Source organism: Papaver somniferum, chromosome 8 (genome assembly GCF_003573695.1).
Source record: "Papaver somniferum cultivar HN1 chromosome 8, ASM357369v1, whole genome shotgun sequence".
NCBI classification, from domain to species: domain Eukaryota; kingdom Viridiplantae; phylum Streptophyta; class Magnoliopsida; order Ranunculales; family Papaveraceae; genus Papaver; species Papaver somniferum.
The window spans coordinates 142,542,677-142,559,092 of NC_039365.1; the positions used below are offsets into that span (position 1 = coordinate 142,542,677).

The 16,416-nt window shown below is 36.5% G+C and overlaps 1 protein-coding gene across 1 annotated transcript; it reads left to right on the forward strand.

The window, feature by feature from the left end:
* The first annotated feature begins 9,642 nt into the window (after nt 1-9,642).
* Nucleotides 9,643-10,206, forward strand: LOC113306120. The gene has a single exon (XM_026555097.1). The coding sequence runs from the start codon at nt 9,643-9,645 to the stop codon at nt 10,204-10,206; it is 564 nt and encodes a 187-aa protein (XP_026410882.1).
* The last annotated feature ends 6,210 nt before the right edge of the window (nt 10,207-16,416 follow it).

Consider the following 16,416-nt stretch of genomic DNA (forward strand, 5'->3'; position numbering starts at 1 on the left):
CTCTCCAAGTGGTGTGAAATGGTCGGTGTTTTTCCACAAAAAGTATTTCTTGTCTCTGAACAAACCACTATGTCAGATTTAGGAAGAATATTGCATAAACACAACGAGCATCCTAACGATTACGTGAAGTGGTTCAGAACTCAGGCTCTCTACTGTCATGATCCGAATGTAACTGAACTTTATTTGGTGGAACTCTGCATCATTGGTATGATTCCTTTTTATTATGCTTTGCTATACAATTTTCGCTTTCAAACCTTATATGAACTCCATGAAGATTCCAAGCGACCTGAAACAAATACTCCTGCCATACTGGAAAGAGCATCCTGCCAAGGAAGAAGGTCGTGGAAATACCCGTGGAAGAAGGCGTCTAGTCAAAAAAATCCCGGATCCAACCATATATAGGTGTTGTCTCCAACGAAGGAGCCGAGAGGAATACTTCGTCTCAACAAGTACCGTAGACTAAGCAATACACACCAGTCTTACCTACATCTCTATCCTTAGTACCAGCCCAAGGAAAAGCTTCAATCTAAGATCCAACCAAGGCTTCACGTCAGCAACAACAATAACAATGGTCAAAGAAAATCTATCATTCTCAGACTTTTCTTTCCCCATGGAAGAGGTAATCGAATTACTAGAGGTATGGATATAAGATGGTACCATCAAGCTACCTCCGGTGCAACGTTCACCAACTGCCCAAGGGTGACGAATCCCAAGTACTATCGCTTCTTTAGGCTTGTCAATCATCCAACCAGTAAATATAATGGTTTGGCATGTATCTTTAAAGAGAAGATAAAAACATGTGAACTATATTTTGGGACTGAAGGTTTCCTCAAGAATCATGTTCATGTCAGGAGCTTCATTCCTTATGGAGTGTACATCAACCGAACAATCGAATCCCTAATGGAGCACATGTGTGAGCTTCTTTACTTCTCAAAGGAAAAACACAAGGATATCCTCACCCCCATCAATCGTGCCGTATTCGATAAGCGCTTGTCTTGTCTTGGTGAAACTGAAATACTTCCCAAGCCTGCTCCGGAGACCGCATTTAAGAAAGGCTACGAGAAGTATATCTCAAGAATACTGAGTTTGGAAAACCATTAATTGACGTCGACACATATGTCAACATCATCAATATAAATATTCTTAGATCCATATGAGTCTCTCGTCATGAAGCTACCTATTTACCAACGGTAATCACATATTCTGAAGAAAAATCTGAAAACCTCTATGGACAGAATACCCTCGAAGTAAAGATGGATACTACTCAGACTAGTGCCAAGTTCTACATTATCAAAGAAGATCCAGACTATGACATGGTTTTAGGATGTCTGTGGATGCACACCAACAAGAAGGGATCTGGAAGGTCTCCCTTGTCATCATCAATCATCCAGGAGATTTCATCAAGACAACGAATACCCAAGTACCTCCTTTACGGCACCAATTATTAATGATCATTATATGATTACAAGGGGAAAGGATGGTGCTTTTAAAAAGAAAGTTTTATTGGCTTCTAAACATGCTAAGATTACTGACAATTTGTTTGAGCCATCTTGTTATTCTCAGGTAAAGGAAAATCCAAATCGGTATTGTACTCTGGATCTGGAATATTATATCTGTCTAAAAAATGGGACATGCTCGTCTATTGTTAGACTTCCTCCTAATCAGCATGTTATTAGATGCAACTAAGTATTTCAAATTAAAAGGTTATCTGATGGTACTATTAAGGTTCGTCTTATTGCGAAAGGGGATTTAATAAACAAGAGGGTATTGATTATGGTGAGAGTTTTCGTCATGTTATTAATCCATACACTATTGGAATCATCTTGACTATTGCTTTGTCTTATTCTTGACTATTTGTCAACTTGGCATGAACACTTATTACAAGTTTATTCTACAGTAGAATTTCGTTAAATTAATCCGGGATAAATTAATAACTTTGCTAAGATAATATTGTTTGCTAGTCCCAATTTGGTCCAGTGTGCTAAATTAATAACCCCGCTAAATTTGTAAGATAATAAAAGTTTTAAGTTTTCAATAGGTCCCAACTAATATATAAATTAATAATCAGTGTGATAATATTATGTCATGGTACTTATTAAAATAAGCATCTAAAGTTATTTGTTTTTGTTCACATTTGTAATACATTGGACTTCATCTTTAATTTATTGTACTCCCTTGAGAAGTTCCGAAATTATTTTATTGTGTTTTCTCTTTCTTATTTTAATTTTAACATTAAAGTATATGCATTTATACACATAATATGCCATAAAATAATTAGAAAGTAATTTGAATTGAAAATAAAATCTCTAAATATTTGATACTACACACTTATTTTAGAAGTTAAATTTGGTATGTTTCAGTATAATAATAACTTATTAATTTATCGTTAAATTAATACTTCGCTAAATTAATAGAATTTAGCAGTCTCAAGACTATTAATTTATCGAAGTTTTACTATATTATATGAACTATAATAATGGAGTATCAATACAACCTCATTCTTCAAAATGAACTTCTATTACGAGTTTTATCTACAAAATAAACTGCTATAATTAAGTTTCATATACAAGTTCATTCTACAAAATGAACTGCTAGAACTTTCATTCTTGGATATGAAGTACTACTCCCTCCGCCCCAAATTAGATGACCTACTTGTAGTTTACACAATTCTTAAGGCAAGGAGGGGAGAGTAGAATTTTTAAGTATTTTTTACAATTATACCCTTATAAATAATTACTATTAAAATTTAGAGATGATTTATCTCTCAAATTACACAACGGATATTCTAACTTGATACCATTGGAAAGCATTTTAAAACACCTACTTCACGAATATAAACATGGCTATCAAAATCCCTAGTAAAACTCCCTCACAAACTATGTGAAAAACCCAAACTCATAGGCAAAGAATATAATTAGAGTAAAGAGTGTTACCTACCGCAATTTTCTCAGGCCTTACATAATTGATCACCTGCAATGCAAAACATTTATGGCACGAGCATAACAAACATCTTACCAAGAAGGGATTTCTGACGCGAAGACAAAGCTGCCATTTCATTATATAACCCAAAGAAAAATCATATATGGCGAAAAGAAATGCATTGTGTAAGAACCTTATTTATAAAATTCACCAACCAAAGCCTTATCCATGCAGACAACCGAAAACAGATGACTGTATGCACTATACACAACACAAAGTTGATTAATCACTTCCCCAATGTTCCTTAATTCCTGAAACCCCTAGAGGTATGCAGTTTCTCGGAGATAGATACAGATATATACTGCACAAGATGTTTGAGTACTTCATAGGCATTAAGATGAGATGGTTTGTATTCCCATTGACTTGACGTTTGACAGATGACTCAAATCCGACTCATCTCTAGTCAAATGCCAGACTACTGTATTTTATGCTATGTTTATGACATCTGAATAGGATCTAAGTCAAACATAAAGACTCGTCTATTTTTTTTACTCGGTCATAAAGACTCGTCTAACTCACATTGGAGGCCTATCATGGCAATAATGTCAAAAATGGGATTCCAAATTTGCTTATTTCGCAACATTGTTAAGATTGGGTATTCCCTAAACTCATTTTGAAACCCTGTTTCACATCATAACCAGTTTTCGAACACCCTAAACAGTAGTTTTATCAGTGGGTACCTACCATTGTGCTTTATCTCATGTAAAGGAACCGATCGTAAATTCAATTTCAACAACTTTCAACTAGAAAAAAATACCATTCACAACGGTGGGTGCTCAATACGTTTTTGTAAAAGGATTCAAGTGAGTCAGCTAAAATTTGAACATTCCCCCTTAGGGGATTGAGTAAAGATATGTTGAAAACAATGAGAAAAATAGAAGATATGTTACCTTCTTGACATTTTGAGTAGTTTCTTTATAACAGTGAATAGTTCCAACAAGAAAAAAAAAACAAAACCTAGGGTTTGGACGGGAAGGAGCTCCGGTTTTTTCTCCCTTTCTTTTCTTTGCGTTTCAAGTTTTCTTGGTTTGTTGCGTTCATGGCGCAAAATCAATCAGTTCTTCCTGATTTAGGCGAACAATCACATCCTTCATATCATGCACGTGGTCGTTTCTTCAACAATGCTAGATCATGCTCGAAATCAAGAACACGACAGTTCTATAGGCCGAAGGAAAGTTCTAACCATAACCCTAATTCTAGCGGTTCTGGAAAACAGGTTGTGGGTGATGGTGGTAATCAATCATGGGCATCCATAGTTAAGAAGAGAACTCATGTTCTATCTAAGATTGATGCGGACTCTTTGTCACATCCTCCAGTTAGAACATCAACATGTGAAGTTTTTATCATGATTCCGCGTGAAACTTACGTTAGAATTAAAGCTGTTTGGAAATTTAGTTTGGTTGGTCGTTTAGATTTTAGAACACTCAAATTTGATGTTGTTAAAAGAGAATTATTGAATCAATGGAAGCTGGGAGGTTCGGTTCAATTTATTCCATGGGTTAAAGGTTATTTTGTTATCAAGTTAGACAATGAGGATGACCGCAAGAGGGTTAGCTATGATGGCCCGTGGAAGATTAATGAGCAACAGCTTAAAATTCAGCCATGGACGCCAATGTTTGATCCTGAGTCGGACAAGGTTACAAGGGCTGCTGTTTGGGTTCGTTTTCCAGCTCTTCCATGGGAATATTGGGATGAAGAATCATTGTTTAGAATGGCTATAGGTTTAGGAAAGCCATGTGCGGTTGATCCGCGAACATTAAATTATGAATATGGTTATTTTTCCGCGGTTTTGATTGATATTGACTTCTCGAAGCCACTTGGTAAGATTATTATTAATGGTGAATATGGTGAGGAAGCTTTTGTTCAAAACTATGAAATCCTTAATCGGCCTAGCTTTTGTGATCATTGCATATCCATTGGTCATATTAATGTTGAGTGTCGTATTAAGAAACGTAGGGATTTACAAGAACAAGCTGATGCTGAAAAAGATCAAGAGATCAAGAATAGAATTGCAGCTGAGATTGCTGAGCTACAAAAATTTTGGAAGAAGGAGAGAATATCAAAGGATAAAGTCCCAAATCTGGTGAATCAATCGGACGTTCCTCCATCTGATGCAAAAACTACGCCACCACTAATTAATCCAACAAAGAAAGTACCAATTACAAAGGTTTTTGCTGGAACCCATAGATATATTGATAGCCCTTCGACGAGTGTTGTTGATGAATCTATTCCTCCAGTTCACAATGTTGGTGCGTCTGATGAAGCTCTGCATAGTGATAATTCGGAAAAGTGCAAAGATAGTGAAAGCCAGCGCAAAGATTGCGCTTCTTCTGAACGCAATGATTGTGATACTTCTGGTGCTGCGGGGGTGCACAATGATGGTGCTTTAAGTTCTGCTTTAGTCATGGCTTCTTCTGAGGATGTTGACTTGGTGGATGATGAAGAACTTGATGCTATTAAAAAGCTCGAAGAATTGAAGAAAAGGACTTATGATTTGCAGAGAGATGCGGAGGTAGCCAGAATTGAGCAAGAAATGACGCATACTAGGGTTGAGAAACTTAGAAAACTATCACTCGAGAAGAGGAATATGGCACTTGAGCATAAGAAGCAAGCCGAGAACAATTTTGTTCAAGATAATATTGAAACCTTGTTGAAACTATAGCTACAGGTTTGCTCCCTACAAATTCTGTGTTGGAACCTGTTGACGAGGTTGGTTTTAGTGCTGCTACTAAAACATCTAAAAGATCATATCCGGCAAAATCTGTAGATAATATATCTTTATCAAACATATTTGAATCTGGAACCGAGGAAGTTAACAAAGAAGCGGAGGAGGTTGTCTCTGATATTCCTCCTGATACTACGCAATCAAGTACTATCCTGTAGATATTGAATCTAAGAAGATTGAATGGAGTGCTCTGATGGATCAGGAGGAACGGGAAAAGAAGGCAGAGACAGACAAATTGAAGCAAGAAACTTTGGAAAAGAAAGCGGCTGGCACTACAAAAACTAAACCAAAAAAGAAACCGGGCACTAAACCTGCGTAGAGTACTAGCCATGTTGAAACAATAAATAAGATGAAATTAAGGGGTTCGGCAAGCCCTCTACGTGATAGGGGTAATCAATGAAGGTCTTCTATTGGAATGCTCAAGGCTTGGCCAAAGATGGTGCAAAGCCCAAGTTAAAGGAGCTCTATCACTTGCACAAACCTGATGTTATTTGTATTGCATAACCGAAAGTTTTTTGCACTACACATTTTGTTAGGTCTATGAGATTGGATGAGTTTTGTGAAGATGTTATCACTAATGAGGATGTTGGTGGAAAAGGTAACATATGGGTTTTGTGGAAGAATTCTTTGGCAAGACCAAGTATTTTATCTTCTTCTAAACAATTTATTACTTTAAACTTTGATGGTGATTGGATTACGGCTATTCATGATTCTTGTGATCTGCTTACAAGGAGATTATTGTGGAAATAATTGGGGTTGGGTTTTATATCTATTCCTTGGTTGGTGCTTGGTGATTTTAATTGTGTTCTTCGTCTGGATGAAAATAAGGGCGGTAGGACAATTTTAAGTATTTATATGAATGGATTTCGAAGTTGGATTTCTGATAATGGGCTAGTGGAAGCGGATTCGATTGGCAAAAAATATACTTGGTCTAATTGTCAGAGTGGTGATCGTTGTATTGTTTCAAAGAATGATAGGGCGATTGTGAATGATGCTTGGAGTTACAAATATGAAAATTGGAGGTGCAAAGCTTTGCTAAGGATCTGTTCAGATCATTCCCCTCTTTTTGGGTTTGCTTTTGACAGTCCAAGGCCGGCAAGAGCTCCATTTAGAATCCAGAAGATGTGGTTTGATCATCCGGGTTTTATACAACTGGTGGAAGATAACTGGAATTTGCGCCTTGTTGGTGCGCCTCCTTTTGTTTTTGCTGGAAAGTTAAAACGTTTATAGGAAGTTTTGAAGCTGTGGAATAAAACTGTTTTTGGTGATGTTCAATTTCGTTTGAAACAGGCCGAACTAAGTCTTGAATCTGAAAATGATCTCCTAGATTTAGATCCGGCGGATAAAGTTCAATTCACCAAGGTGGCAGATGCCAAGAACGTTGTGGATGCAGTGCGAACTGATTTTGCAGTAATGCTTAAGATGAAATCGAGAGTTACTTGGTTGGAGGATGGTGATCAAAACACTCGATTTTTTCATAATAACATTCGTATGAGGAGGAGTCAAAATACAATATCTGAACTTAGGATTTCATCTACTCTACTTTGGTTTTGCAGGATGAAATTAAAGATTTCATTGTCAATCACTATAAGGAAAAGTTTAATGGTGGAGCGGCTGACATTGATCCAAAATTGTTTGAATTTGAGCATGAAAGAATCTCAGATCCTGAGAGTTCTTTTGTGGATGATGTGCCAACTCTAGACGAGATTAAGGGAGTTGCTTTTGACTTGGGAGCAGATTCGGCGCCTGGCCCAAATGGTTTCTCAGGTTCTTTCTACAGACATTGTTGGAATATTATTGCTACTGATCTTTTTAGTGTCATTAAAAATTGTTGGTTGATGAGGAAAATTCCTAGTGGCATTAATTCTAGCTTTATTGTTCTCATTCCAAAAAACACAAGGTCGGATGCTATTAAGGATTTTCGGCCTATTGGTTTGAGTAATTTTTTCTTCAAAATCATTACAAATTTTTTGGCTACCAGGCTTGGTACGGTTCTGAATAGACTGATTTCTGAAGAACAAGTGGCTTTTATGAAGGGAAGGAACATACATGAAAATGTAGCTCTTGCATCTGAATTGATTAATGAGATTTCTGCGCCAAGGAACTTTGGTAATGTCGGCATAAAACTTGACATTGCTCAAGCTTTTGATACTGTAAGTTGGGAGTTTATAGCTGAAGTTTTCCGTCAATATGGTTTCTCTGAAACCTGGTGCTCTTGGATTCATAGTATTCTTAGTTCGGCTAGAATTTCTGTGCTAATAAATGGCAGTCCGGAAGTTTTTTTTAGCATCACTAGAGGGTTGCACCAAGGTGATCCTGTTTCACCTTTGATTTTTGTTCTTATTGAAGATATTTTGAGTCGTAATCTCTCTAAATTGTTTGCTAAAAGAAATATGCACAACATGGCTAGTAAGAAAGGTGTGGCTCCAACACACCTACTCTTTGCGGACGATATTCTTGTTTTCTGTAGAGGTAATCTACATAGTTTGCAAAATTTGAAGAATATGCTTAATGTCTATGAGAAGGCTTCAGTCCAGTGCGTAAATTATGCAAAGAGCAAATTTTGTTACGGTGGTGGCACTTATTCTCGGAGTATTGCTATTGCGAATTATTTGGGCATGGAAAGAGCTTTATTTCCTGATAAATATCTGGGAATTCAATTGAAGCCTGGCATTGTGCGTCACATTCATGTCAGGCAGGTGGTTGAAAATATTATGGACAAGTTGGCTGGTTGGAAGGGTAAACTCTTATCTATTCAAGCTAGACTAGTTTTGATCAGATCGGTAATTGCTAATTATGTTATTCACTCTATGGCTATTTATAAATGGCCTTGCAATATCATTAAACAGGTTGAGAGGGCCATTAGGAATTTTCTTTGGTCGGGTGATGCGGAAAAGCGTAAGTTCTTTATGGTTTTATATGACAACCTGTGCTGTTCAAGACATGAAGGTGGCCTGGGCCTTAGAAGATTGATTGATGTTAACAAGGCTATGCTTATGAAGTTATGGATTTCAATTCGTGATTCAGACAAGACTTGTGCCAGATTTTTGAGAGGGAAGTACTTCAAATTGAATGGAGTTTTGATTGATTACAAACTTGGTTCTACGGTTTTTCCTGGAATCAGGTGGGTTTATGATTTTGTGCAGCAACACACTAGGTCAATTATAGGTGATGGCGTTAATACTTCCTTATTCTTTGATAATTGGCTTGGTGATTTTTCGATTGCGAAGAGGTTAGGTATTGCTTCCAAAGTCCCTAATGATTTTAAGGCTAAGGTTAGTGATATCATTGTTGATGGTGCTTGGGCTATTCCTCAAAGCACGAGGGATTTGATGGTTCGGATCAATATTGATGTTGAAAATTTGCCTATTATTGCTGGGGGCGATGACTATAAGATTTGGGATTTAGATAGCAAATGAGTCTTCTCAGTTAAATCTGCAAAGGCTGCCATTATAGAGAATGCGGAAACTCTGCCAATTGCAACTTTGTTTTCTCGGCCAGTTGTGCACCCTACTCTAAGTGTTCAATATTGGAAGGTCTGGGCAAAGAAGTGTTGTGCTAGTGATGATAACGTCATTAAGAAGACTGGAAGGTGTTTGCCTTCAATGTGCCGTGTGTGTAGACGGGATTGCGAAACTCTTAGCCATATAACTTGGCAGTGCAGATTTGAAAAGAGAATTTGGGCTTGGGCGACACGTATTTTTAATCTGCAACCAAGAGAAGGTTTGGTGGCTTCGTATAAGGCTGCTAAAGAGCGCAGTAGGATGATTAAGGATCTGTGGTTGGTTGCTAATCTTGCAATCACTACATAGTTATGGAGGCTGCGCAACAAAGTTCATTTTGAAGATGCTGTTGTGCATTGGCTAGGTTTTAAAGGTAGAGTTTATCAGTTAATTCGTGATAACTCAATACGGATGAAGGGCCATATGAACAATACAATGGAGGATTTACGCATCTTGAATTATTTCAAAGTGAAGCATAGATCGTGCAAAGTTTCTTCTCCAATTGAGGTAAGGTGGTGTCCTCCTAACCAAGATGAAATCATGACTTGTTGTGGTGGTGCATCCCTTGGGTATCTAGGCCCGACTGGTGCTGGCGTTACATTTCGTGATGCAAATGCAGCTGTTTTTGGAGTTCTCTGCGTTGGCCTGGGATTGCAGACAAACTTTTATGCGGAAGTGTGCGCAGTTATGTATGATGCTATGTTGGCCAAAAGGTGGAATTTTAGGAACATCTGCGTGCAATCTGATTCGATGAGTTGCATTCAAACTTTTCAAAATGAGGGTTTACCTTGGCAATTAAGTCAGAAGTGGAGATTGGCGAGGAATTTCTACTCAAATATTCGCTACATTCATAAATATAGGGAAGTTAATTTTTCTGCAGATGCTTCGGCTAAGCAAGCCTATTTGCTAGATGAGGACATTTTTGAGTTTTATGAGGGGAGGCCAATTTCTATGCTTTCTGTAGAATGGCCGGGTGAGGTTTATTTTCGTTTTAAATAGGCTAGTTTTGATGGTATCCCATGACTAGCTCATTATAGCATAGGACCTGTACAATTTTTGCTTTTTTATCTATTTTATTGACCGAGTAAAAAGAAAGAATAGTTACAACAATATAGAGTTGAGACTCATTACTGGAATTCTGAAGTAGAACAACTTTTACATCATTGGGTATTCCAGGAATACCATGTTGTTAATGATCCTGCTGATCAGAAGATGATGATGAATATTGATAAAAACTTGTTTTTTGTGTGGTAAAGCTGCTTACCGAAGAAACCCTAAGTAAATGACTGAAAATGGACATTTCTTCTTATTTTTGGTTTGTGAAAGAAACCCTGATTTAAATTTTGAAAATTGGATTTCCCCCATTAGACTGATTGAAGATTTCTTCTCTCTTTGTCTATTTCTTAGTTTTGGTATGAAAATCGAAACGAAATGCTGGGAACCGAGTAATATTGTATTGTCCTCGGTTAAAACGACAGAGGAATAACATTTTTATAAGGGACACTAAGTTGGCTACGGGGAGGGAGGTTTGTTAATGTCCCCTTTGACTCTGAGGCTAACGGAGGAAGAAGAAGTCTGTCTCACAATAAAGAATTGTCGCAAGAATTAATTCACGAGGTCTGATTGGTATCCATTGGAGTTTTTCAAAGTTGTTTAGCAGGTGATCAAACTAGAAGTACCGATGCTTCAAAAAAAAAAAAAAAAAAAAAAAAAAAAAAAAAAAAAAACCAACAAGAAGTACCAGCAGCAATTCAAGAATTCTTTGAGGGAGAAAAGGTTGATTGACTAAACTGTGCATTCATAAGTCTCATTTCACACGAAAGAAAAATCTACCACTCCTAGAAATCCACACCAATAATTATAATGGGAAGTATTTATAAAAAAAAAAAAATTATGTTCTACAAAGATAGTGATTATATTAAACATGAAGGAAAACTCTGAAAAAACAAAGGAAAAGATAAAGTATTTATAAAATCATTCACAGCAAGATTCAAAGTACTTCGACCCAAACTTGTTACTGAACACCAAGGTGATTTCTTACAAGGGAAATAAATTCAAGATGCAACTATCTTATAACTGGAGAATTGATTGATTCAAGACTCCAATTCAAGCTACCTGGTATTCTTTGTAGGTTAGATATTGAAAAAGTATTTGACAATGTAAATTGACATTGTTCAGATTTCTTGATAAAAGAAGCTGGCTTTGGAGAAAAATTCAGTGCAACATCTGGGAAGCAATTCTAAATAAATTCAGTGCAAAACTAGCTAAATGGAGAAGAAGAATTCTGATTAGATCGAGTAGAATTGAGCTTATAAATAATGCTTTGGTTAGTTTGTTTGTGCATTTCATGTTACTCATACGAATGCCTTCATCTATAGAAAAGAAAATGATGAAGATGATGAGAGATTTTCTATGGAGGGCATCAACATTATTATTTTATTATTTTTGTTGGATTGCTTCGTAGAAAGTGACAAAAATAGAAGAAGAAAGGGGACTAAGGATGTACACGGTACCATTCGGAACAAATACGGTACGGTTCAGCTCGGTTCTTGCCGAGACCGAGTACGTATACCTTCTTAGTCTCGGTTCTTAGTTTTTGGACCAGTATTTGTATCTTGTTCTTCGGTACCATTCGGAACAAATACGTTACCAGGGACGATTCCAGTATCAGTCGGTACTTTCTTGATTAGTAAGAACGTTGCCGATGGCAACTTGTGTAAGATTTCATAATCTTAGTCAAACAAGTTTGAGAAAGTGAGGCAGAGACATTACTGAATCCAAATACAGAATAGTCTTGAATACGAAAAAGTACCTTTAAGTTTATATGGATTCATTCTTTATTCTTATTTCCTGCACTCTAGAAGCAAATGCTGGAATGTAGTGTCCAGCGTACGACTCTCCGTTGATGTAAAAATCATTCTTTTAAAATTGTGGATGCTTTGCGAAAAATTCCTGGTAAGATATAAAACAAAGTTACACCAAGTACTGTCCTACCAAAGATGAAAGTAATAAAAGAAGAAGTTCATATGAAATCTAAAAAAATCAAGTGCAACTTTATCAGAAGGATACCAACAAGAAATCGTATTAATCATTGCTAACACCCTCTTCGTTTTGACGGAGATCACGCTCATCTGAACTATAACTGAACCCAATTGTGGTTGGTTGATCAACATATAACAAATTTGATGCCTTCACAGTGACATAAACATGAAATTTGTAATTCAAAACACAAACAGAACAAACTAAAATATCCCATCTATTCTTCCGAACTAATTTCTATATATACCACCATCAGAGTAAATCCCTAAATCTAATGATCAGTATTATTCGGTACAAACGGGACGGGACGGTATGGGACATGAATAGGACCGTGTACCTATATTTCATAGAGGCTGGTTCTCAGTTTTTGAGCCGGTAACTGTATCCCCTTTCCCGGTTCGATATAAAACCAGATACGGTTCCATCGGTTCTGACACGGTTCGATTTTTCGGTTCGGTTCCTGTGCATCCTTAAGGAGGACTCGGAATAAGAAATCTAATAATAACAAACAAGGCTCTTCTATTAAATATATATTATGAGATTTTCTCAAGAGGAAGATGCATATGGAGGAAGCTTATGCAACTCAAATCTCACTCCGACAAAGAGGATATAATTCCTAAAACTATAATTCACCATATGGTAGAGGTTTTTGGAAAAGAATAAAAATCGAAAAAAAAAAAATTGTCCATTGGAACTCAATTATGCATATTGGTGATGGGGTCTACTGGTTAGATCCTTGAAAAAATTAATTCCTTAATGCTCCACTCACAAGAAGGCGTTCTTACCTGCTGTTGTAAATGATGTCGAAGTTGCAGACCTCGTTCATAATGGAAACTGGATTTCTAGCTTCTACAGCATCTTGATGAAGAGATAAGAGTTAAACTAGCTAACCTAGAGGATCTTATTGGCTCCCCCCTTCTCTAGTGGGTACTGCAGACTCTATTATCTTTCTTTCCTCCTCAGTATATACAACTAAAAGAAGGTTATAATTGGCATTTGCAACAAAATCATCCAGATACTGGATAAGACTTCAAATATGTATGTAGGAGTAGAGTGCCCCCAAAGGCATAAATCCTTGTAAGGGTTTCCATCAATAATGTTATCCCCGTTGGGGATATTCTGAACAAGAGAGGTTGTCCAATTCAAGAAACAATACGATGTTTATGCAATAAAGAGAAAGAGGATTTTAACCACATCATGGTGCATTAAAAATTCCTTAAAGACATCTGGAGTCACTTCGCACAATCAATCGACACATCTTAGACTCATAAAATAGGAATCAAGGAGAAACTTTAATTCTGGCAAACCAACATTTGCGGAAAGCTATCAATTTTTTTTTGGTGTTCTTTCTTTTGCTATTTGATGGGCATTAGGAGGAGAAAGAAATAAAATACTTTTAGCCAAGAAAAGAAGCAGCAGATCAAAAAAGATGGTGATTATCGAAATCAAAAGATTAACATTTCAATAGGGATCTTTGCATTCTTGGTTCAAATTTGTGCACTTCAGGAATCCTATTCTGAACTGGAAAATCTCCTTAGATATGATTAAATTTTAGTTTCTCTTTTGTAGGTTTATTTGGGTTTAAGATTTGGGCTTAAACTATATTGTATTGAGCTGAGATTTTGCTCAGCTTATTTTATCTTTCATCAATAAAATCTTAGCATTTTCATCAAAAAGAAAAGCAAAGAGTACCTGCAACGAATGGTTCATATATTATATAATGTGCAACCACAGCGAGGTGCGGAGCCAAGTATCAAAAGCAAGCTAGGGCTTCGTCAAAAAATAAAATAAACAAGTAAAAAACTGGGGCAATTCGTTAAAGATATTGACATAAATTGTTTTATATAATAATCCTTGTGAATCAACCATACATCTACTTTTTGAGTATTGTTATTGTTAGAACATTGCTCGGTTGAACCCACTAATTGTTAATATATCAAGTTTGGTTGTCACATTTTAGTTCCAAACTCGAAGATGTTTGATTTGATTACTGGAGTCAACTCCGTTAGGTTAGACTAGAAACAATAGAAATATTGAGACTCGCTCGTGTTACTCCAAAGATCCTGAGGGCATATCCGCATCAACGAACACATCATCCTTTTGTTCGAAGTTAGTGACATAGACTTGACTTATTCTACTTATGTGTCTCTAATGTTGGTGACTTGATCATTTTATTATGATCAAAGTTTCAAGGAAAGATATACTAGTTGTTTTATACAACTTTGGTATATGGAGTTACTAAGTAAACTTTACCTATTGGCTTCGTAGTTTCGATATAACATTATTTGGTAATTCGTGGGAATTACGTACCTCGATCCTACCAGAAATTGCTGTTATCACAAGATAGTGAATCGTCGAACAATTGTTTGTCTGATTTTCCCTGGAAAAAAAATTGGGCCACTAAGAGAGTGTCTTCAAAGATCAAAATGCTTTTATGGAGGGTTATTCATGATGGGGTTGGAGTTTTAAAAAGAGTCCGTAGATTTGTGGATCCAACTGATTGTCAAGGGTGCTTTGCTGCTGAAGAAAGTATTGACCATCTCTTAATTCATTGTAACTTTGCGCAAGCGCTTTGGTTCGTATCACCATTTGACCTGAGATTCCCTCAAGAGTCCAACCCTAGTATCTCTGAAATGGTAAATATGGCTAACAAACCAGGATATTGAGTATGCTTTTTCTTTGGGAGCCTCCATTTGTCAGGCACTTTGGAAGATGATCGAGTTTTATATAGTGGTAAAAAGGTTGTCGTTCACTCGGACTTGATGAGATTGATTTTAAGAATTAAATAACCAAAAATACTTAAACTAGCAAAAATATACAAATTATGGTACCAAGATGAAGAGACACTGAGACGCAGGATTTCACTACTTTTCATATTCTTGTGGTTCATCAATTAACTCTAGACAATATAGCTCAAATAAAAGAGATTGTGACTCTAATTCTTTGCCAAAAATAGATTTCATAAAACATTATTTGTAAGTTGTAAGCATAACGCATCAAAAGTAATTAAAACTAAGCATGCGACATCAGACAAAATAACAAGTAACTAATAGAAATCATAACGCAAATAAATATATGCAAAAAGTCAATTAATGAGTTAATCCATTTACCACAATCATGAAAAGTTGCTTCCTCCGTTGTCCCAGTAATGGGGTCTAGCTCATCATGTTGAAAACCCTCTCAAAGAATTTATTTATGCTCAAAAATTGTTTAAAATGATGAAAAGGGGAGAAATGATGAAAAACCGGGTTTGTAACAATTATGCTTGTTACAAACTAACTGTTACAAAGAACGATACAATTAATGTGTCATTGTCACTGTAGCATGAACAACTGTCTACAGGCGTCTTATGTTCTTCGTGTTCATCAATGGCAGCAGCAACAGCAGGTTTCTCAAACTTGATTTCTCTCCATTCTGTTCTTCCCCCTAACGTTCCATCCCCTTATCTGACTCCAAACTCAGCTATAAATACACCACAGGACCATCAATCTCTCGAGTAAATACCAGAAAATATCGTATTAAAGTTTAGGAGATATTATTTTCCTTTCCTCTATTATACACGTCTGAGTTGTTCGAAACTTTTCAAACTCTCTCTAGATTGGATAGAAACAAATTTTCAGAGAATATATCCTCTTAAATCCCACGTAATATGCTCTTATAACTCAAGCGTAATCCGAGAATATTTTTTACCCTGTTTAACGCAACAACAGTCCATGAGAAGATTTTATTCCTTGTTTTCCTTCCAAAAACACGTCATGCGACCTATTAATTAAGTGACAACATAATCTCAGCATAATATCCATGAAAATCTCCCAGAAATCTTTCCCAAAATCTCGTGCAGTGGTAATGAAATATTTACCGCCGAAAATGATTTTCATATGAAGAAGAAGATGGTTGCCCCCTATCCAGAGTATGGGCGCCTTTAACAGCTGAGGTGCCTGGGGGTGCCCTTATCCAAAATGAGGGTGTCTTTAGTACTTTTCTGGGGGTGACCCGAGCAACTTTTCGAGCCGAATTTTCCAAAAATGTGTATTTCCCAAAAATATCTACAAAATGTGTCTATCAAATACCCCCAAACTTATTATTTGCTAGTCCTCAAGCAAAACTAATCTAGAAAAATAAAATCCTAACTCGCTAGGTGGCCCTAGCGATCGAGATACAGTCTCTGGA